Source organism: Balaenoptera musculus, chromosome 10 (genome assembly GCF_009873245.2).
Source record: "Balaenoptera musculus isolate JJ_BM4_2016_0621 chromosome 10, mBalMus1.pri.v3, whole genome shotgun sequence".
Classification (NCBI taxonomy): Eukaryota; Metazoa; Chordata; class Mammalia; order Artiodactyla; family Balaenopteridae; genus Balaenoptera; species Balaenoptera musculus.
In genome coordinates, this window is record NC_045794.1 from 9,769,369 (window position 1) to 9,791,825 (window position 22,457).

The 22,457-nt window shown below is 37.3% G+C and overlaps 1 protein-coding gene across 4 annotated transcripts in view; it reads right to left on the reverse strand.

Annotated features, from left to right (window-relative positions):
• Positions 1-22,457, reverse strand: part of LRP6 (LDL receptor related protein 6) — a 187,346-nt gene that overhangs the window by 70,005 nt on the left and 94,884 nt on the right. For all 4 annotated transcript variants that reach the window (XR_005021566.1, XM_036866848.1, XM_036866847.1 and 1 more), the window contains 3 exons: positions 5,048-5,244; positions 3,184-3,315; positions 205-601 (listed from right to left, as the gene is read on the reverse strand). Coding sequence is in view for 3 of the 4 variants with exons in the window: in XM_036866848.1 (XP_036722743.1) it covers positions 205-601; positions 3,184-3,315; positions 5,048-5,244 (726 nt within the window). In the remaining variant the exon portion in view is untranslated. The remainder of the gene's footprint in view (positions 1-204; positions 602-3,183; positions 3,316-5,047; positions 5,245-22,457) is intronic.

The following is a 22,457-nucleotide window of genomic DNA, read 5'->3' on the forward strand; positions in this document are numbered from 1 at the left end:
AGTATTCAAAACATTCAAGGAAAAAAACTAGCAATTCTTTAACTTGAGATTTTATTCCAATCACTATATTCTAAAAATGGACAGTCGTTAAAGAGCTATTTATTGGAAACCAACATATACTTCACATTGTTTTTCTCAATGTTTCTAGGAACCTGTAAAAATCAGAAACACCTGGCAAAATTTTCTATCAGCAGAGCCTCTTACCCAACCATGGGATCTAACACAATAGCCCGGGGTTCCTCTAAGTCCTCTGAAATCAAGATCTTCCTCATGGTCCCGTTGAGCCTTGTCACTTCTATCCGATCAGTGCCAGTGTCTGTCCAATAAAGATTTCGGGCAACCCAATCAACAGCAATACCATCAGGATGGGCGATTTGAGCAGTGACCACAAACTGACTGCCAGATCCATCTATGAATGAGCGGCGTATGGCCCTCACTTCATCATCAGTCCAGTAGATATAGCCTTCCACAGGATCATAATCTATGGCAATGGCATGACGGATGTCTTCCAACTGTAGAACAATGTCTGTGAAATCTGGTGTATCCAAAGAAATTCGTCTCAAATCTGTCCTTCGGGCTAAAAGCAGTAATTCAGTGGCACCTAGAACAACAAAGTGAAAAAAATGAAGAAAAAATTGAAACCCACAGGCAAAATTTAGGTACTCTAAATAGAGAATGCAGAACTTCTTCAGGAATTGAAAAGTAATGAGTATAAAAGGATACTAGGGTCTATTTAGGGTGGAAATGGAAAGTAATGCAGTAAAACAGGAGTAGCTTGACTATGAGTTCAAGCTCTATAACGGCTGAATTCTCCAAATCAAGTTTTGATTCTCTCTCTGGCTTCATTCATTATATAGTCCCTGGAATTAATAACATTTATTTAAAGGTATAATGAATAGCAACTAAGTAATGACTAAGAAGCTAAGTAGCTGAATATTAGAGGAAGTATAGGATACAGGTCCTTTGTTCAAGAAGGATGTTTAAAAAGGTAAAGGAATCTAGGACAAGGATCTTTTGTGATTAACGAGAATGTTCTAAAATTGGATGTACTGTGATGGCTGCACAACTCTGTAAATTTACTAAAAATCACTGAATTGTACATTTGAAATGGTTGAATTTTATATGTAAACTACATCTCGGTAAAGCTGTTGTAACAGAAAGAACTACAGGGCAATGCCTGACAGAATTAAGGACAAAGGAACCTATGGAGGAGGAAACAGCAGCAGAAGAGAGAGGGAATCAGATAAATATGACACAGTGGGTAAGGGTTAGAGTTGTTCATCTGACAGAACTGGATTCAAGCAGTTACACAAACTCGGGCAAAACACCTAATCTCTCTAAGCCTGGTTTCTATAGGGTTGCTGTGAGACTTTAAGGAGATAAATGTAAAACTCAGAAATGTACCAAACATGTAAGTATTCAATAAATACTAGCTAATATATTATTATTATTACCATTAGAAAATAAACTTTCAAATTTTTATCTCATTGAGTTTTAAATCAGATTTATTTATGAAATGCTTTTAACCCAAAACAGTATTCAATAAAAACACTGTTGTGAATGAGAATATTAATCTTTTTGTTTGCTTTGATTTTAAATATTCAAGTCAACCACTAGCAAAAAACCATTTAACTTTATATAAAAGCTAATAAAAGATAGTAAGCAAGTTGACATCTCAAAGAGTGAAGAAAGATTCCCAACCAAAGAAATGAGTCTGAAAGAAAATACTGACATTAAACTTCAAGCATTAATCTGGAAGTAGAAAACACTGAGAAGAGGAGTGAAAAAGCTCTCAGCATCAGCTTTTTGACTCATGGATTAATTATAAATGAACTCTGTCTTGGAGAGAATACGGCCCTAAATGCCATAGCAGGCACCAAGCAGGAGTAACTTTATACAATTCACTGCCTCTGCTAACTACCAAAAGAAGCCAGCCCTAAACTTTGCAAACAAAGAAGTCATAGAAAGTGAAGCTGTCAATTTGGCAAGGTGATCAAAACAGAATAGTTAACTTAAGGCTATTACATGCCAAATTTATATCTGAAATTCAAAATAGTAGTTAAACTCATACATCTGCACTGCTATAGGGTGTAAACAGACCACTACTGCTAAAATAAATCCTCTGTTTTAAAGTCGGGCTACATTTTTAAACAAAAAGGCAACATTACAAAAACCTTTTGTTTTAAACTGAAACCAAATTATTGTTTGCCATGAAAACCGTCTGACAAGAGTCAGCCAGCTTCACCTTTGACTAGGAGGATAATTTATCAATGCCAAGTCATGACAAATATCCTGTACACCAACTCAATTCCATCTCTCTGGCTCCCTGACCCCCTTGCCAGAAACTCTAACCCACTCCTAAATAAAGGCTTCTGCTTTTCAGAGTTAGATAAAGAAGGCACTGCTAAATGTAACAATTTTCTTACCAGGTCTTGCTGGTGGCTAGAGAACCAGATGGTGATCCATAGGGGTAAGAATGAAGAATAACATTCTCATTAAGAAGAAAAAGAGAAGAACTGGTGTTATCCCAAACCAGAAGTCCCTGGAAATGTCCTAAATCAGAATACTTCTCCAATATGCCCTCTCTCTATAGGGGATTGAGGGTAAGGAGAAGAGGCAGTGTGGTGGTTAAGTATAGAAAGAGTTGCTCTAAACAGTACAATAAGGAATTCTTTTCTTCTTCTGAAGGCAATTCTCTGTTGTTAAAAGGCAATTAAAAACATCATTCAATCATTTTTTAGAAAATATGTTTATCCCATGATAGTCTTTATAGTTAAAAGTTTAATAAACATCTTTTCCTTGCACGGAAGTTCTTTATTTACAAATGCTACCTACTGTTAAAAATGTATTCTTTATGAGAATACTCATTTCCACAAGAATCAATTGTGATATCAATGACTATGAGATTTGACAGAGAAAAGAAATGGCACCTAATTTTTTTTTTCCAAAATAGCATGTTAAAAATTCAGTTAAATACTAAAATAATTTATAAAATAATATTCGAGAGTTGCCATAAAACACAAAACATTCCTAGTGTATAACCACTTGTGAAGACTGAGAGATTAAGTGACTAGTCTCCCAAAGCACTGTAACCTGTAGAGCTTATTATAGAGAAATAAAATAAATCATAAAGAATCCCAATTGCTATCTAAAATTCTTCCTTCTTGGAGACCAACTTCTTACCATCTTTGCAGGTTTTTCCATTCTCCAGGAGTTTAACCCCAGTCGGGCAAGCACACTGATAAAAAGGCTTGACTGGAGACATCAAACACAAGTGGGAACAACCACCATTATCAATTCCACATGGATTTGTAGCTGTCAAATATAAATCACAGTAATTAATACCAATGATTATGGATGACCTCCCCCACTCTAGGTACACAAAGGTTAACAACCATAACATGAGCAACTCTGATAAACCAAATCATTACCAAATGTCATCCAGGTGCTTGACTACCAGACCATCTACAAGGAAGGGAATTAATCAGTGAGAATTTACTTAGCATTTTGTATCCAAAGAGGAATATACAAGAAATAAAGCAGGATGTCCCTGCCCTAAAGAGCTTGCAATCTGGCCAGTATGCCAAAATTAATGAACAATAATACTGGAAAACAATACAAAACAATGAAACTGCTATCTTGCACATTTAGACTGTAAAGTAAGTATAGAGTCAAATGGGAAGTAAATCACTAAGGAAAGATACAGGACATGACTGAAGTCTTGAAAGATAGGAAGAACAGATAGGGGGACATTCAAGTGTGGTAAAACCACATGAATGAAGGCTTGGAGGCTGTGCACTGGGTGAGATAATAAGGTGAACAGTGTAACTGAAGATTAAGGTTTGACTAACAGGAACTAAAGCTGAATGAGCACATCTGTGGTGGAGGCACTGAGAGTCAAGAAAAGCCACACTTTGGAAAGATTTACATGGAAAAGATAAACAAAATGGACTTAAAAGGGAAAACTGAGAAGCAGAGATTAATTAGAAAATGTGAGGACACTATAGAAAGGGGTGGATTTAAATAATACTCATAGAAAAAAATCAGCAAAAGATGGAGATCAACAAAATATGAAAGATAAAAGAAAGCAATATCACACATAACTGCAAATTCTCAAACTAGTAAAACATAAAGGATCAACAGTGTCATTAAAAAAACAAGAACAAAGAAATTCTTTCCTGAGGGCCAACACTAAGAAGAAAAAATTCACGCAAGTGACTCAACATTTTCTTTTCTACAAAAGAGTAACACAAACATTTTAAAACATTTTTATGGACTCATGATCACCAGATTCCAATATGACACATTCAGTATTTGACTATCTCCCCCTAAATGGAAGGAACTAATACAAAGCAATGCATAATTCAAAACCCCTGCATTTTTGGCTATGGAATACAATCTGAAATACACTCAGACACATGCCAGACATTTATTTACACACCAGTGCCAAACACTTAACATTCTCATATTCTTTTAAACCTAATTCTAGTCCTCTCTTACAAGAAATTGTTGTCAGCAGTCACAGCCCAAGTCATTATAAAGGATGGCCAGAAACAGAAGCAAAACTAAGAAAAAAAGGTGGGGGGATGTGCACAGAAAAGGTATAAGCAAGTATTTTATTTAAGTAACCTGAGGTACTTAAATTAACCAGTTAGATTAATAGAGGTTTCCATTCAAGAAAAGTGTTCATTTTTAAACATACAATGAACAAAATCACTCATTAGAGAGAAATAATATGAATAAGAAATGCATTTGTGCACAATCTTAGCATATGAGCTATCTCAATTTCTTATTTTATTTCTCTCTTCTTTACCTTCATAACCCCAGACTCAACCAAGGGCTGAGGTGGTCTGTAGTGACAGATATCAAGCTACAAATGGTTTAACGCTGTTATCTACCCTGAATTATATTTTGACATTTTCCCTGTTTTTTATTCCTTCCCACTACCTTTGGATATATCCTCCCTCCTCTTGCCCCTCACTAAAGCCAAACATCAGAGTGCTACAAAGCTATTCCAACCTGCAATTTAAAAATCAAGATCACTTACCATTTGGCTGCCTCTGCTGGCTGAAGGCATGTATATCCATGGGAGAAAAGATGTTAGAATGGATTTCACGCAGACCCTCGCCAGTGTACTTGTTGCAAGCCAAAATGGAGTGTGTATTCCAGTCAGTCCAGTACAATGTGTCCTCAAATAACGTCAAGGCAAAAGGATGTGGAAGGGAACCTTTAACCACCGCCTGCCTATTAAACATAAAGAGAAAAACTCAAACATTTCTAAATTTTCTTCTTTAATCAAAACTTCATCTCTCCCATTAAAATGGTCTTGTAGTCCACATTAACACATACAAATCCTGGATAACACATATGTTAAGGTCAAATACACCTATGAAAAATAAGACACGGAGTAAATTCAAACGTATTTGCAATCATGGTGCCCGAAATCCTCAACCACGCACTTCAGAATGGTTCCTAACTTGGCAGCAGGCTTCGGGTGCACCACAAGCTAGCAGACAAAGTGAAGACCCAAGTATGAGCACTGCTGTCAGCTCCCGTCTCCGCACTCACACCTTCCAGCCTTCCACATAATTCATGCCATTGGAAAGAGAAAGGCTGGCAAAAAGAAAAATCCCAGGGTTTAGAGTTGGCCCTGGGAAGTAGTTTTAAATCAGCAATAGGTTTTTCCCTTCTTGACGTGGAAGAACAAAGAATCTGAGCCTGTTTCTTCCATCACTTCTTATGGCTTTGATAACTGAAAAGTAAAAACATACACATGAGGCTAAAAAGTCATTCTGGTAGAGCTCTCTCTCTGCAGACTCCAGTCTCGCTCCAGCAAATGATCATCTCACTTGGCTTTCTGCTATATGGTTACTTAATCTCCACAAGCCAGGCAGCAAAAAGGAAGCCCAACCACTGGCAGAATGTGTTCAAGAGACAAAGCAGATCCCCAAATTTCACAAGCAATCCTAACTATGTGGAAGGAGAGGTAGAGAACCTGATTAGTACTGAAGGCACAGAACTTTGCAGACTGTCATGGAGAGTTATGTAATTAGTAAATAATATAATTCTTGAATAATGAACAAACTGCGTTTGAGCCACAATAACAGTCAAGAAAATAAATGCTTTGATATTTTCATAATATCAAATCTAATATTTTCATAAATCGCTCAGCTAGGAGAGAAAGAGGAAAATGTAAGCAACTAAAAAGAAATAAAGGATAACACATTGACAGATAATCCAGTTTTTAGGTCCCTGAGGTTATCTGATCTCTAACACCTAACAGATCACAGGTATTCTAAATTAAATTTAAGAGCAGTAAGATAATTTTCATCTAAGCAGAATTAGCATCTGTTATTGTACATGGAATGGTCCTAGCCTAAGATGTTTTAAATCTGAGCCAGATTTTTAAATAACTGTATACAAGATTAGCATGACTAGTTTATCAAACTTTCTATTTTAAAACCTCATACCTAGGCCAGCCCACATCACCACAATTTTCTCCTCTTTTTTAATTCTCGCTTCCCTAGCAGATTACTTTCCCTCTCATTTCCCAATAAAAACGGTCACAATGACTACTTCTGAAGTGGTTTCTTCCAGTTTTTAAATGAACTGCTTTATTAAGTTTACTAAAATGATTATGCTATTATAGGAGTGATATCATAGTTTAAGTTCAAATTTAAATAGGCCTGCATATTTCACACTGACGTTTTCCAAAATTCATTATGGTAAGACATAAAGAGAGAGTTCTGAGAAGCTGCCAAGAAAGTCAAGTAACATGACTGAAAAATAAATAACAGGAAAGATGAAATTACTTAGGTTTTCATTAACCATCTTAAAGAATCACAAATTATATAACCAGATCTTTGAAAAACTCTGCGGAGAAAGAAGTCTTCTAAGTCCTTTGTATATTATTAAATAAAAAATTACAATTCACCCTGATGAATTTAACACAGCAGAATAAACAGATAGGAAAAACAGAACCCCTCCCTAAAAGATATACTCAGTTTACACATTGACTGAAAGCACTTATATACTGAAAAGAAATGAGACAGAGCCGAGTTCAAATGTCCCCCTGTACTTACACTACTTATTTCCACAAGCTTTGTTTTCCTCATCTGTTATTGGAAGATACTAACCTAACCACACTGAGTTACTGTGAAGACTAAATGATAATATATGCAAAAGCATTTCAGCATTATGATTGGTACTTAATAAACATTTCATAAATGACTCCTCAATTTTAAGATGTATGTTTTCAATATTTTAATACTTCTGACATAGGGATAATATTTTACAACTGAAGTGAACATTTCATGGGCTGGTTTGTAAGTCAAAATAAAAAGCTCTTAAAATCAATAGCTTATTAGAATCAAGTAAATACTAGACTCTGGCTTATTTACATTAACAGGATCTCACACAACACAAAATGACAATATGTACAAATTAGGTGGACTTATTAGACACTCAGTGAATGCCTGATAAAATTAAATATCTTAAATGAAATATGTAATTAACAGAACTGTACAAAAAGCAGAGCTAAGAAGGCTATCACTCATTCTTGTCATATTCTTTGGTGACTTACCGATTTGTCCAGCAAATGGTGACTTGCTCTGAAACTGCAGATAAGTGAACATAGTCTTCACCTTTCTTCCCTCTGGTTGGGATTACCCCCCCCTCGGGAACTCGGGTTACTTCAAGGAGGAGTTGATCACGGATACTGAGAACAAATGTGGCTGGCAAGGTCAAAGCCCAGTCCTTCAGTAGTATGCCACAACCAAAACAGGACTTGAAAAACTGATCTCTTCTACAGAGACCAAAGGAGAGAAACCGAGACCCCCACTGATGTTTTGCTTTAGTGCTGGCAACCTCTGAGCATCAACTCCTCCCTCTGTCTGTCATTTCCTGAGGGCTCACTCTCACCAGTACCGCCAAGTACAGGAGTGCACTCGCTACCTCTTTCAGATTCCACGCCTGGCAGGTGCCTCTTTCAAATTCTGCACCAACCAGACTTATCCTTTATAAAACACCTGTGCACTTGTATTCACTTTCTGTTTCTGGACCTCTTCCCAGAAAGTTGTCCTCTTCCCCCAACTCAGAACTCCCCACCTGTGTGGGTAATAAATCTACTTAGTCACACCAAAGCACTACTGTCATGAATTCTGACATCTGAACCTAACCTTGGAAGAGAGCTTCTCCACATCACAGTGAGGTTTTTATAACACCTAAAAAGATGACAACAGTGGTAGTGGTACAGTGTTTGAAAAATCTCTACAAGTCTTCCACATGAAAACAGAACAACTAGGTAGCAAAACCAAAAAACCCTTGGACAACATTTACAACAAAGCTAGACGAAAAGGTACTACCACAAAACCCAAGACACAAAAAGGAAAACTACCAACAGCCATAAGATCTCATTGGCATCAGCACTTCTGCAGGAGGAATCGGAAGGAAAAAATAGGGCATTCAGCAGATCCAGGAACAGGAGAATACACAAAATAGACAGCAATGGAAAGACAGGGAAACCAATCTGAGAACAGCAGCTGCCGAGGACTGGTTCCGTCCACTCGGAGAATGCAAAGAGTGGATGGTTGGTACTGAAGGGACTGGCGCACTTTAACCTACAGTGAACTCTCCAACTGACCCAACAGAGCTCCCTTCCAGACAAAGGCCCATACTGACCATACACTACTGGGAGTAGAATGAAAATGAGGATGATAGTACAAGAGAGATAATGGAAAACCAAGGTACAGAAAAAAGTGGGAGAAGGAAACAGAGCCAGGATATCTCAGAAAGCAAGCTGCCAATTTTTTAAACACACACACACTCTAGAGTTCTGTGAAATTACAAAAGTTATGATAAACTCTGCCTTCTTCAACAAGTTCCAGAAAAACAATTTCATGTGAAAATTTAAAAATAAATTAAGGGGCTTCCCTGGTGGCGCAGCGGTTGAGAATCTGCCTGCCAATGCAGGGGAGACGGGTTCGAGCCCTGGTGTGGGAAGATCCCACATGCCACGGAGCAACTGGGTCCGTGAGCCACAACTACTGAGCCTGCGCTCCGCAACAAGAGAGGCCGCGATAGTGAGAGGCCTGTGCACCATGATGAAGAGTGGCCCCCGCTCGCTGCAACTAGAGAAAGCCTTCGCACAGAAACGAAGACCCAACACAGCCATAAATAAATAAATAAATAAAATTTTTAAACAAAATGAATAAATAAATAAATTAAGATCAAGTCCATTAACAAAGTAAATGTTAAAAACAAAAAGAAGAATAAGGAAAATAACATCCCTAAAGATAATAAAATATGCCAGAAAAGTATGGCCCTAAAACAAATAGTTTACAACCTATTGCAAAATAACCTAAAATGCTTTAAAATCATATACTAGCCATAAAAGAATAACACAAATTATAATTTAAAACCTCAAAACTGAGGTGACAGAACTAATGAAAGAATTAGAAGTATAAGAATAAGTCACTTAAGAAATGAATTATCAACTAGAAATAACACAAACACAAGAGTGAATAAACACAACAGATAAGGAAACAGAAACAGCCAGTGAAAAGAAGGAATTTTTTTTCTTTTTTCATGATGTTTTTCCCGTTTTATTAAGAAATAATTGACATATATCACAGTACAATGTACAGCATGGTGTGAGTTAGACATATTGTGAAATGATTACCACATAAATTCAGCTAACATCCATCATCTCATACAGATATAATAGAAAGAAAAAAAAAATTTTCTCCATGGGATGAGAACTCTTAGGATTAACTCTCCTATAACTTTTCTATGTATCATCCAGCAGTGTTAATTAACTACAGTCATCATGTTGTACATTACATCCCTAAGGAGGAATTTTTGAAGATCAAAAAGAAACAGAAAAATAGATATTTTAAAAATAAAGATTTGAAGCACAAAGGACAGGGAAGAGAACAGAACTAATTTGGAGCAAAGAAATGACACCCAATAGTAACTCAAACCCTCAGGAAGAATTACAGGGTACCTGAAACGGCATATATGTAGGTTAATACAAAAGACTCTATGAATAATGTTTTCTCTTTTTCTCCTTTAACCTTTTAAAAACACCTAAGATTGTATAAAGTGATAATTATAACATTCCATTGGTTATAATAGAAATGTAATATAAATGACACTAATAGTACAAAGGAGGGGAGAGGGAATGGAGATATACTAGACTAAAATTTCTATAATTTACAGGAATTAACTTAGTATTTTATCATAATACAGATTTTGACAAAAGGAATACTGCAATCCCTAGAACAATCACTAAGAATATTTTATTCTCTAAAATACTGTTTAAAAACATGAAAGGAATTAAAACGATACACTAAAAAATATCTACTTAATACAAAAGAAGGCAGAAGAACCAAAGGAACAAAAAAAGACATGAAAAAAAATAAAATAAAAATGTCAGATGTAAACTCAACCATATTATTAACAACATTAAATGTAAATAGATTAAGCACCCCAATTAAAAGACAAAAGGTTGAACACCTTAAATATATACAGTTTTTCTTTGTAAAAAGAAACCATATATATAGGGCAAAGGTTGTTAGACCGGGTAAAACAAAACAAGACTCAACTGTAGGCTGTCTACAAGAGACACCCTTTATATCCAAAGATCCAAATTCGTTGAAACTGAAAGGTTACAGCAAACAGTAACCATAGGAGAGATGCAGTGGTTCTATCAGGCAAAATACATTTTAAGACAAAAAATATTACTAGAGATAAAGCAGCACATTTTATAATGACAAAAAGTCAAATCATCAGGAAGATATAACAATTATAAACATACACAAATAAAAACAGAGCCCCAAACAAATGAAGCAAAACCTGACAGAACTGAAGGAAGAAACAGACAATTCAACAATAACAGTCTGAGATCTCAAAATCCTATTCTCATTAAAAGGTAGGACAACTAGACAGGAAATCATAAAGGATATGGAAATTCGGGCTTCCCTGGTGGCGCAGTGGTTGAGAGTCTGCCTGCCAATGCAGGGGACACGGGTTCGGGTCCTGGTCTGGGAAGATCCCATGTGCCACGGAGCAGCTAGGCCCGTGAGCCACAACTACTGAGCCTGCGCGTCCGGAGCCTGTGCTCCGCAACAGGAGAGGCCGTGATAGTGAGAGGCCCGCGTACCGCGATGAAGAGTGGCCCCCGCTCGCCACAACTAGAGAAAGCCCTCGCACAGAAACGAAGACCCAACACAGCCATAAATAAATAAATAAATACTTAAAAAAAAAAAGGATATGGAAATTCGAACATTAGGACAAGTATCAATTAATTTTAAAAGACTGAAGTCATACAAAGTGTATTCTCTGAGCACACTGAATACCAAGAACAGAAAAATTCGGGAAATCCACAGTGAGAATTTTCTCATTGTTAAATTTTTCTAAATCCTCCCTCAATGTCTTCTAAGTAAGCAATGGGTCAAAGAAGAAATCCCAATAAATTTTAAAAAAATATTTTGACCTAAAAGAGAATGAAAATACAACATATAAAAATTTGTGGGATGTTACCAGCCAGAGCAGTGCTTAGGGTAAATTCTATAAATTTATCCCTAAATGCCTGCATTAGAAAAGAAGATAGGGACTTCCCTGGTGGTCCAGTGGTTAAGAATCTGTCTTGCAATGCAGGGACACCGGTTCTATCCCTGGTCAGGGAACTAAGATCCCACATGCAGCGGGGCAACTAAGCCCGTGTGCCACAACTAGAGAGAAGCCCTTGCACACACCGCAACGAAGTGAAGGGCCCACACACCACAACGAAAGACCTGCGTGCCGCAACTAAGACCTGATGCAGCGAATAAATAAATAATATTAAAGAAAAAAAGAAGAAGACAGACTTCAAATCTATAATCTAAGCTTCAACCTTAAGAAACTAGGGGGGGGGGGGAAGATGCAAACTAAATCCAAAGCAAGAAAATTTTTAAATATTAGGGTGGAAATCAAATGAAATATAAAACAGAAAAAACAATACAGAAAAAAAAAAAAATAAAACCAAATGTGGGTTCTACTAAAAGACTGACAAAGTTGACAAGCCTTTAACTAGACTGACAAAAAAAAGAAATTGGGAAACTTGTGAATAAAATTATGAATAAAAGAGGGACATCACTACTGACCTTAGAAATTAAAAGGATTATAAGATACCATGAACAATTTTATGCCAACAAAATGGAAAACTTAGATGAAATGGAAACATTCCTAGAAACAAATCACCAAAACTCACTCAAGAAGAAATTAAATGTAAAGACCTAGAACAATTAAAGAAATTGACTTAATAATTTAAAATCTTTCCATAAAGAAATCCCCAGGCCCAGATAGCTTCATTAATGACTCCTATTAAATATATGCAGAAGAAATAATATCAATCCATCACATAGTCTTCCAGAAAATAGAGGAAGAGGGAACACTTCCCAACTCATTCTATGAGGCTCGTATTACACTGATACGAACCAGCCAGACAGCACAAGGAAAATAAAACTACAGACCAATTTCTCATGAATAAACACATAAAAATCCTCAACAGAATATTAGCAAACTGAATCTAGAAACATCTAAAAAGGATTCTACAGCTTCCCTTGTGGCACAGTGGTTAAGAACCCACCTGCCAATGCAGGGGACACAGGTTCAAGCCCTGGTCCGGGAAGATCCCACATGCCGTGGAGCAACTAAGCCCGTGAGCCACAACTACTGAGCCTGCGCTCTAGAGCCCGCGAGCCACAACTACTGAGCCCACATGCCACAACTACTGAAGCCCGCACGCCTAGAGCCCATGCTCCACAAGAGAAGCCACCACAATGAGAAGCCTGTGTACAGCAGTGAAGAGTAGCCTCCGCTCGCCACAACTGGAGAAAGCCCACGTGCAGCAACAAAGACCCAACGCAGCCAAAAGTAAATAAATAAAATAAATTTTTAAAAATATTATTTAAAAAAAAAAGAAATAAATAAAAATAAAAAGGATTGGGCTTCCCTGGTGGCACAGTGGTTAAGTATCCGCCTGCATTGACAGGGGAAACGGGTTCTATCCCTGGTCCGGGAAGATCCCACATGCCGTGGAGCAACTAAGCCCGTGCGCCACAACTACTGAGCCTGCGCTCTAGAGCCCGTGAGCCACAACTACTGAGCCCGCGCGCCTAGAGCCTGTGCTCCACAACAAGAGAAGCCACTGCAATGAGAGGTCCGCACACCGCAACGAAGAGTAACCCCTGCTCGCCGCAACTAGAGAAAGCCCGCGCACAGCAACTAAGACCCAACACAGCCAAAAATAAATAAATAAATAATTTTTTAAAAAAATAAAAATAAAAATAAAAAGGATTCTAAAACATGACCAAGTGAGATTTATTCCAAGAATGCAAGATTGGTTAAACAACTGAAAATCAATTAATGAAATTCACCATGTGTATAAAAAACAAAACCCCATGATCATCTCAACAGATGCAGAAAAAGTACTGGACAAAATCTAGTACGCAATCATGGTAAAAACTGAAGATACTAGGAATAGATGAGAACTTCCTAAACCTGATTAAAAGGTCTCTACAGAAAACCTATAGCTAAGATCCTGCTCAATGGCAAAAAAAGAAAAAAAAATTTTTAATGATTTCCCGCAAAGATCATGAACAAGGCAAGGATGTCTTCTATTCAGCCTAAGACCTAGTGAGTACTATCAAGTAAGAATAAAAGGCATCCAGATGGGAAATGAAGAAGTAAAACTGTCATTATTCACAGATGACACGATTCTGTATGCAGAGAATACTAAAGAATTTAAAAGAAAAAAGCCTCACAGATGTAATTAATTCAACAAGGTTGCAGGATATAAGATCAATATACAGAAATAAATTGATTTCTACAGACTAGCAATGAAAAATACAAAGAAGTGATATAGTCAACTAATATTTAACAAGGGAGTCAAGAATATCCAATGGAGAAAAGACAATTTCTTCAATAAATGGTGCTGAGAAAACAGAAAAATTGAAATTTATTAAATAATTCATTCACAACACCATGAAAAACCCCAAATACTTGGAAATAAATTAATAAAAGAGTGTAAGACATCATACACAAAATGGATCATAGATCTAAATGTTAGGAATTAAAACAATAAAACTCTTAGAAGAAAACATAAGTGTCAATCTTTGTGACTTTGGGTTAGGCAAAGATTTCTTAGTACATAAAAAACACCTTTAACAAAAGAAAAAAACTAATAGTTTGAACTTTATTTCTAAATAATATATCCAATGAAGAACTTGTATCTAGAATACATAAAATTCTTACAATTCAATAATAAAATAACCCAATTTAAAAATGGGCAATTAACTTGAATAGTGTCTTAAATATCTGAGCCTCATGTGAAGGAAGACAGAGCTACACTGTATTCAAGAAGATTACAGGCAGGATAGACTGAAGTAAAGTTAATAATGTATCTGGAGTAGAGGCAAAAGAGAAGCATGAAGGGACCTAAACCATGTCGGCAAAATCTGGTATTTACTTTTTCCAAAGTAATTATTTTCTCCTGATAATATAAAGAATACACATATGTTGACTATAAAAAATGTGGAAATAGAAAGTATATCTTTCTAGTCCTTTATTATGTGCATGTGTACAATATGTACATGTATATACACAAATACAAGCAATTTCCAATGATCAAGGAATGGAAAACCTGGTTTCTTTTATAAATAGATAAGGTACAGCATGAAACCAAATAACTAAGACATAACAGGAAACCAACTAACCAATGGAATTTAGAATTAATAATTTGGTAAAAATTCATTAGTTCTAAATCGTAGCCCCCAACAGGACAAAGGAAAACAGCTGAGCCAAACCAAGAAACAATTGAGGCGCCTGCACCAAACCAGGAATAAAGAGCATTTACCAACTATAATTACAGAGCTTCTTCACTGGGTATATATGCAGCAGGTCCCAAGGTTCTTGTTGCATCTTAGTAACTGTTAATATGCCCTGAGAAAAAATGGTTAATTTATGTATTTTGAAAGACTCCAACTCACCCTCTCATCTTGTTTAAACAATATCTGACTGTATTTTTTTACAAAAGTGAATTTTTGTAAATGCACAGCATTTACTGCATCATAATGACCCATCTTCATTTCACAATGTAAAGATTTTCAACATATTATTAAATATTGCTTTCACGTTAATTTTTTTAAAAATTAATTAATTTATTTTTATGGCTGTGTTGGGTCTTCGTTTCTGTGCGAGGGCTTTCTCTAGTTGCAGCAAGCGGGGGCCACTCTTCATCGCGGTGCGCAGGCCTCTCACTGTCGCGGCCTCCCTTGTTGCGGAGCACAGGCTCCAGACGCGCAGGCTCAGTAATTGTGACTCACGGGCCCAGTTGCTCCGTGGCATGTGGGATCTTCCCAGACCAGGGCTCGAACCCGTGTCCCCTGCATTGGCAGGCAGACTCTCAACCACTGCGCCACCAGGGAAGCCCTCACATTAATTTTAAAGGCTATATAACACTGCATTGAATGGCTGTGCTATAATTTTAAAACCCATATTGCCAACATTCAACATTATATATTAAATAAGGTGTCTTTAAACATAAACATATATTTAAAAAATTATGTAATGATCAGTTGATGAAAAATTTTTGACAACAGTCTAGCAGGAAACTAATTCTGTATTTCTCCTTAGAGCAATGGTTCAGGGCTCACTATATTTCCATGTTCACAACAACTTTATAAAATTAACTACGGTGAATAATGAGAATCCACTATATTTAATACTATGGAAAATATTCACTCTCACTAGTAAAGATAAAAACTCAAATACAAATAAAATATATTTTTAAATTTCAAAAAGGATGAAATTATCTTTTCTTAGCTAAACTTAATGTAAAAAAAATGGTAGATTAGATATGCAGAAATACACTGTGTGTGACAGTGGAAATTAATAAAATCATTCCATTATAAAAAAAACAAAGATGGCCTTAAAACTCTGAACCTTGACATACAAATCCTACTTCTTGTAATGAATTCTAAAGATGTAATCAAAGATGCAGATTCATATAGGCTCCTCTTTATTCCATCAGTATTTATACAAGTAAAAAAATTACAACTTAAATATTTCACAATAGGGAAGTTTATAAAAAATATTATTCAACATTCAGATTTCTTCCATTTATATCTAACAGCATAGCTGTTTGACCCTTACTCTTTTCTTATAACTTCCATTTTTTATTCTTCCTTATACTCCACCTCTCCATTTTTTCATGGACTTTTCCTACTAGACTGGATTTATATGCTTTTCTAAATGTCTCTAGGGATTTGGAGGCTATACAAACTGTTTTATTCAATTTTATTATCTTTATGTTTTAAAATCATATGTGATCCTACTTTAGACAATAAACTTAAGAGTAAGACAGTATCTACTGACGCTCCCATGTGTAAGGTAAGAAGTTAACATGCTCTTCTTCCTCATCTAACCATCCCACTACCATCTCTCTTTTTTTTTAAAATAAATTTACTTATTTATTTATTTATTTACTTACTTACTTACTTATTTATTTATGGCTGCATTGGGTCTTCGTTGCTGTGCGCAGGCTTTCTCTAGTTGCAGCGAGCAGGGCTACTCTTCATTGCGGTGTGCGGGCTTCTCACTGCGGTGGCTTCCCTTGTTGCAGAGCATGGGCTCTAGGCACACGGGCTTCAGTAGTTGTGGCTCACAGGCTCTAGAGCGCAGGCTCAGTAGTTGTGGCGCGTGGGCTTAGTTGCTCCGCGGCATGTCGGATCTTCCCAGACCAGGGTTTGAACCAGTGTCCCCTGCACTGGCAGGCGGATTCTTAACCACTGCGCCACCAGGGAAGTCCCTACCATGTCTCATTTTTTAATTGATGAAACCTGGAATTTTAGATCTCTATTACGTGCTTTCATTTTACCATTTTTATTTGAGAGATCAAAATATCTCACAGTTACGTTAAGTTTTAAAAGTACATTAACAGTAATTACTAGATTTAACTCCATGTTTAACTGGTTTCATTCTTCACAAATATTTAATTATCTGATATCCTCACTCTTGAGCTCTACATTGTACTTCATCTCTATCAGTCTTCTGAAGTGTAGCAAGTAACTTTTTCAGAAAGAGTGATATAAATGGCATATTTTGACTCCTTGCATATCTAATAATAATGTCTTCCTGTTGCAGTAACAGAACAACTCCTAGATCAACCTCCATTTCTCAGATCTTTTTATTCCATTGTTTTCATCCCTACTTCTACAATTTGTGGGACAATTTCTCAAGGTTACCTTCCATTTCACTTATTTTTTTTTTCAGTCATTTATCTGGTTGATGCTGCTTAAACTTTTAAATTGAACAATCATGCTCTTTATTACCATTCTGTCTTCACCAGTCTTGAATGCACTCTTTCATACTATTTACTCTGTTTTCATACATGCTGTGTCTTCTTGAACTTCTATAATTTTTTCTCCTGCATTTTACAGGAAATTACAGCAAGACATTGTTCTGATTCTTTAACATGGATCATTCATTTGAACTGTAGTATCTTCTCATGTGCCCTGTTGTTTTTTTCTAACAGGGAGGGAGGGCTTTCAGAGGGAAGACTGTACATTATTGGAAGTTGAGATTAATTCTGTTGTAGCCTGAAAATTCTTGGTCCAAGCTTTCAGATCAAGAAGGGAGAAGGCAAATAAATTTCTGATTTATCACAACTTCATTTTAATTTGGAAATCAAATTATACTGTGCAGAGGACAGGGCGGTGGGATCTGAAGCTAGCAATAATAGCAGCATATTCCTGTTTCTTTTGCATGTTTCTGGTAGCACCAAGAAGTCTGTTGATATCATGACCCTGCTTATTCTCTGGCACCACTGTACTCATTCAGAGCCAGCTTTAACTACACCTCTGATGTTTGCCTAAGATGCTCAATCATGTCAAGTATGGTTGTCATAAGGTACGTGTCCTTTAGTGCCTGGTATATTTCCCAGAGGTGCTAACAGAATCCAGATGAGGCCTACCTTCCACCTTATCCTACCTCCCTCTCATCACCCTCACCTTCAGCCCTCCTTCTCTAGAGTTGTGGTTATTACTGTTTATGTGGGTTAATCTCTTCAATTTGCTTCTTTGGGAAGCAGATTCTTCACAAACTCGGTAGGTGACCAACCATGTTGATTTGCCTGGGTCTGAGGGGGTTCCTGGAACCAGGCAAACAAGGACGGCTGATCATGCAACAGCTCAGTCAGACTGGGACATCCTTCAGTCTTGAAGAAATTCTTCAAGGTTTCTGGTATGTGGTTGTTATCTTTGCCTAAGTCTCTAGCACTGATGTAAAATTCCCCTATGTTTATAGTCCATGGCTTTAATAACCATTAACTTGATAATGGCTATAAATCTAAATGTCCCTCTGAGACCACTCTGCTGAGCTGCAGGCTCATATATCTAAAGCTCCCCAGACTTTATCACCATAGTTTTCCGTAAGCAACTCAAATGCAAACGCAAACATGTCCAAAGCTGAATTCAATCTCATTCTCTTTCTACATCAAAAAAAAGAAAGAAAGAAGTAAAGAAAGAAAAAGAATATATCCTCCTTTCCTGAATCTTCTATCTCACTGAATGGCACTTCCATCAAACCAGCCATTAAAAGCAGAAACCTAGTAGTCATCATAGACACCATCAGGGAGCCGCAAGTGGTTTGTTAGGATTGGGGCATAGTAGGCAAGGGAGGAAGCGGTGAGAATACTTGTCTAAAACGAGGTAAATAAATTAGATCACGTAAGTTATAGTGAAGAGTCTGTACTTTACTGGAGAACAATGACGATTAATTGGAAGACTTATGGAAGTGAAATAACTAGCCTTCAAACCATTTTCTACACAACTACCAAAGGTATTTCAAAGACAAATCCATCCGTGTCAATTTGCTACTTGAAAATTTCCAATGACTCTCAATAACTTCAGGCTAAAATTCAAATGCCGCATCTCAGAATACTAGACCCAGCAGGATCTGGCTCCTAGGCATCTCTCTACACTTGCCTCCAACCATTCCTCACATTTCCAGTTGCTGCTGAACAGGAACAAACCAAAGCATTCTTTAATAACCTTAATAATAACTTTAATAAGCTTAACTTGAAAACCTGACTCTACTAATTAGGAATTTAAATTTTTTCACAGAAAGGGCTTTTATATTCCTCCCAGTTTTTAAAGTTTATTATTTTTCTTCAGTGTCTGTCAAGGCAGGTTAAAAGAGCATATTTACATCCTTGATACTTAGGTTAAAGTCAACTAACCATACATACACTAGTACACTAGTTTCTGAACCCAATTTTGTTCCACTGATACCTATCTATGCTCAGATTTAGTACCTCATTGTTTTAACTACTCTGGCTTTATGGGAAGCCTTGAAATCAAGTGCAAAGTCATCATACCCAAAGTCCACAGTTTACCCTTAAAGATTATTCTTGGTGGTGTACATTCTATGGGTCTGGAGTAATGTACGTATCATTATAGTTTCATACAAAGTATTTTCACCGTCTTAAATGTAAACCCTCTGTGCCTATTCATCCCTCCACTCACACTGTCTTTTCAGTCTCTTTTTATTTTTTTTTTTTTTTATTTTTTATTTTATTTTATTTTATTTTTTTTAAACATCTTTATTGAAGTATAATTGCCTTACAATAGTGTGTTAGCTTCTGCTTTATAACAAAGTGAATCAGTTATACATATACAATATGTTCCCATTTCTCTTCCCTCTTGCATCTCCCTCCTTCCCACCCTCCCCATCCCACCCCTCTAGGTGGTCACAAAGCGCCGAGCTGATCTCCCTGTGCTATGCGGCTGCTTCCCACTAGCTATCTATTTTACATTTGGTAGTGTATATATGTCCATGACACTCTCTTACCCTGTCACATCTCACCCCACCCCCTCCCCATATCCTCAAGTCCATTCTCTAGTAGGTCTGTGTCTTTATTCCCGTCTTGCCACTAGGTTCTTCATGGCCTTTTTTTTTTTTTTCCTTAGATTCCGTATACATGTGTTAGCATACTGTATTTGTTTTTCTCTTTCTGACTTACTTCACTCTGTATGACAGACTCTAACTCCATCCACCTCATTACAAATACCTCCATTTCATTTCTTTTTATGGCTGAGTAATATTCCATTGTATATATGTGCCACATCTTCTTTATCCATTCATCTGTCGATGGACATTTAGGTTGCTTCCAGGTCCTGGCTATTGTAAATAGAGCTGCAATGAACATTGTGGTACATGACACTTTTTGACCTATGGTTTTCTCAGGGTATATGCCCAGTAGTGGGATTGCTGGGTCGTATGGTAGTTCTATTTGTAGTTTTTAAAGGAACCTCCATACTGTTCTCCATAGTGGCTGTATCAATTTACATTCCCACCAACAGTGCAAGAGTGTTCCCTTTCCTCCACACCCTCTCCAGCATTTATTGTTTCTAGATTTTTTGATGATGGCCATTCTGACCGGTGTGAGATGATATCTCATTGTAGTTTTGATTTGCATTTCTCTAATGATTAATGATGTTGAGCATTCTTTCATGTGTCTGTAGGCCATCTGTATATCTTCTTTGGAGAAATGTCTATTTAGGTCTTCTGCCCATTTTTGGATTGGGTTGTTCGTTTTTTTGTTATTGAGCTGCATGAGCTGCTTGTAAATCTTGGAGATTAATCCTTTGTCAGTTGCTTCATTTGCAAATATTTTCTCCCATTCTGATGGTTGTCTTTTGGTCTTGTTTATGGTTTCCTCAGTCTCTTTTTAAAATGAAATATAAATACAGTTGATTTAAAATGCTGTGTTAGTTTCAGGTGTACAGCAAAGTGATTCAGTTTTATATGTATCTTAAGATTCTTTCCTATCATAGGTTATTACAAAATATTGAGTATAGTTCCCTGTGCTATAACAGTAGGTCGTTGTTGGTTATCTATTTTATATATAGTAATATGTATATTTTAATCCCAAACTCCTAATTTATCCTTACCCCCGCCCTTTGCCTTTAGTAACCGTAAGTTTCCTTTCTAAGTCTGTTTTAATCTATAGGTTCCCTCATCATTCTTTGCAGTTTATCTGTTCAAGGACCTGGGATGTGTGACCTGTATGTCTGAATCTGCTGATGCATACTCATGGTGCAGTTCAATATGTTTCTCTGTCCTTTATTTCTCCCACAAATTTCCTGCAAATTCCAAGTTTGATCAGATTCCTGATGAATTGATCCTTTTGGCAAAATGAGAGAGGATGCTCTTTTCTTCCTTCAGGTGGCAGTGTCTGTTCTTTTCCTTGTGATATTAGCAGCCATTGATGTTCAATGCCTAGATCTAATAGTTCACTGGAAGTTATAAAATGCTGATATTCTAATTATATTATTTCTTTCATTTATTAGCTGGAATAGCTTTCCCATATCTACTACTTTGTTAGCTACCGGTAGATTCATATATGAAAGGGAAGATAAATTGCTTGATTCTCTTTATTACCAACATTCAAAGTAATGAACTGGGGACTAGGAACCAAGATGGCGGAGTAGAAGGACGTGCTCTCACTCCCTCTTGTGAGAACACCAGAATCACAACTAGCTGCTGGACAGTCATAGACAGGAAGACACTAGAACTCACCAAAAAAGATACCCCACATCAAAAGACAAAGGATAAGACACAATGAGACGGTAGGAAGGGCGCAATCATAGTAAAATCAAATCCCATAACTGCTGGGTGGGTGACTCACAAACTGGAGAACACTTATACCACAGAAGTCCACCCACTGGAGTGAAGGTTCTGAGCCCCACGTCAGGCTTCCCAACCTGGGGGTTCAGCAACGGGAGGAGGAATTCATAGAGAATCAGACTTTGAAGCCTAGTGGGAATTGACTGCAGGACTTCGACAGGACTGGGGGAAACAGAGACCCCACCTTGGAGGGCACACACAAAATAGTGTGCGCATCGGGACCCAGGGGAAGGAGCAGTGACCCTGGGAGAGACTGAACCAGACCTACCTGCTAGTGTTGGGGGGTCTCCTGCAGAGGCGGGGGGTGGCTCTGTTTCACCGTGGGGACAAGGACAATGGCAGCAGAAGTTCTGGGAAGTACTCCTTGGCGTGAGCCCTCCCAGAGTCTGTCATTAGCCCCACCAAAGAGCCCAGGTAGGCTCCAGTGTTGGGTTGCCTCAGGCAAAACAACCAACAGGGAGGGAACCCAGCCCCACCCATCAGCAGTCAAGCAGATTAAAGTTTTACTGAGCTCTGCCCAACAGAGCAACAGTCAGCTCTACCCACCACCAGTCCCTCCCATCAGAAGAAGCACAAGCCTCTTAGATAGCATCATCCACCAGAAGGCAGACAGCAGAAGCAAGAAGAACTACAATCCTGCAGCCTGTGGAACAAAAACCACACTCACAGAAAGATAAACAAGATGAAAAGGCAGAGAGCTATGTACCAGATGAAGGAACAAGATAAAA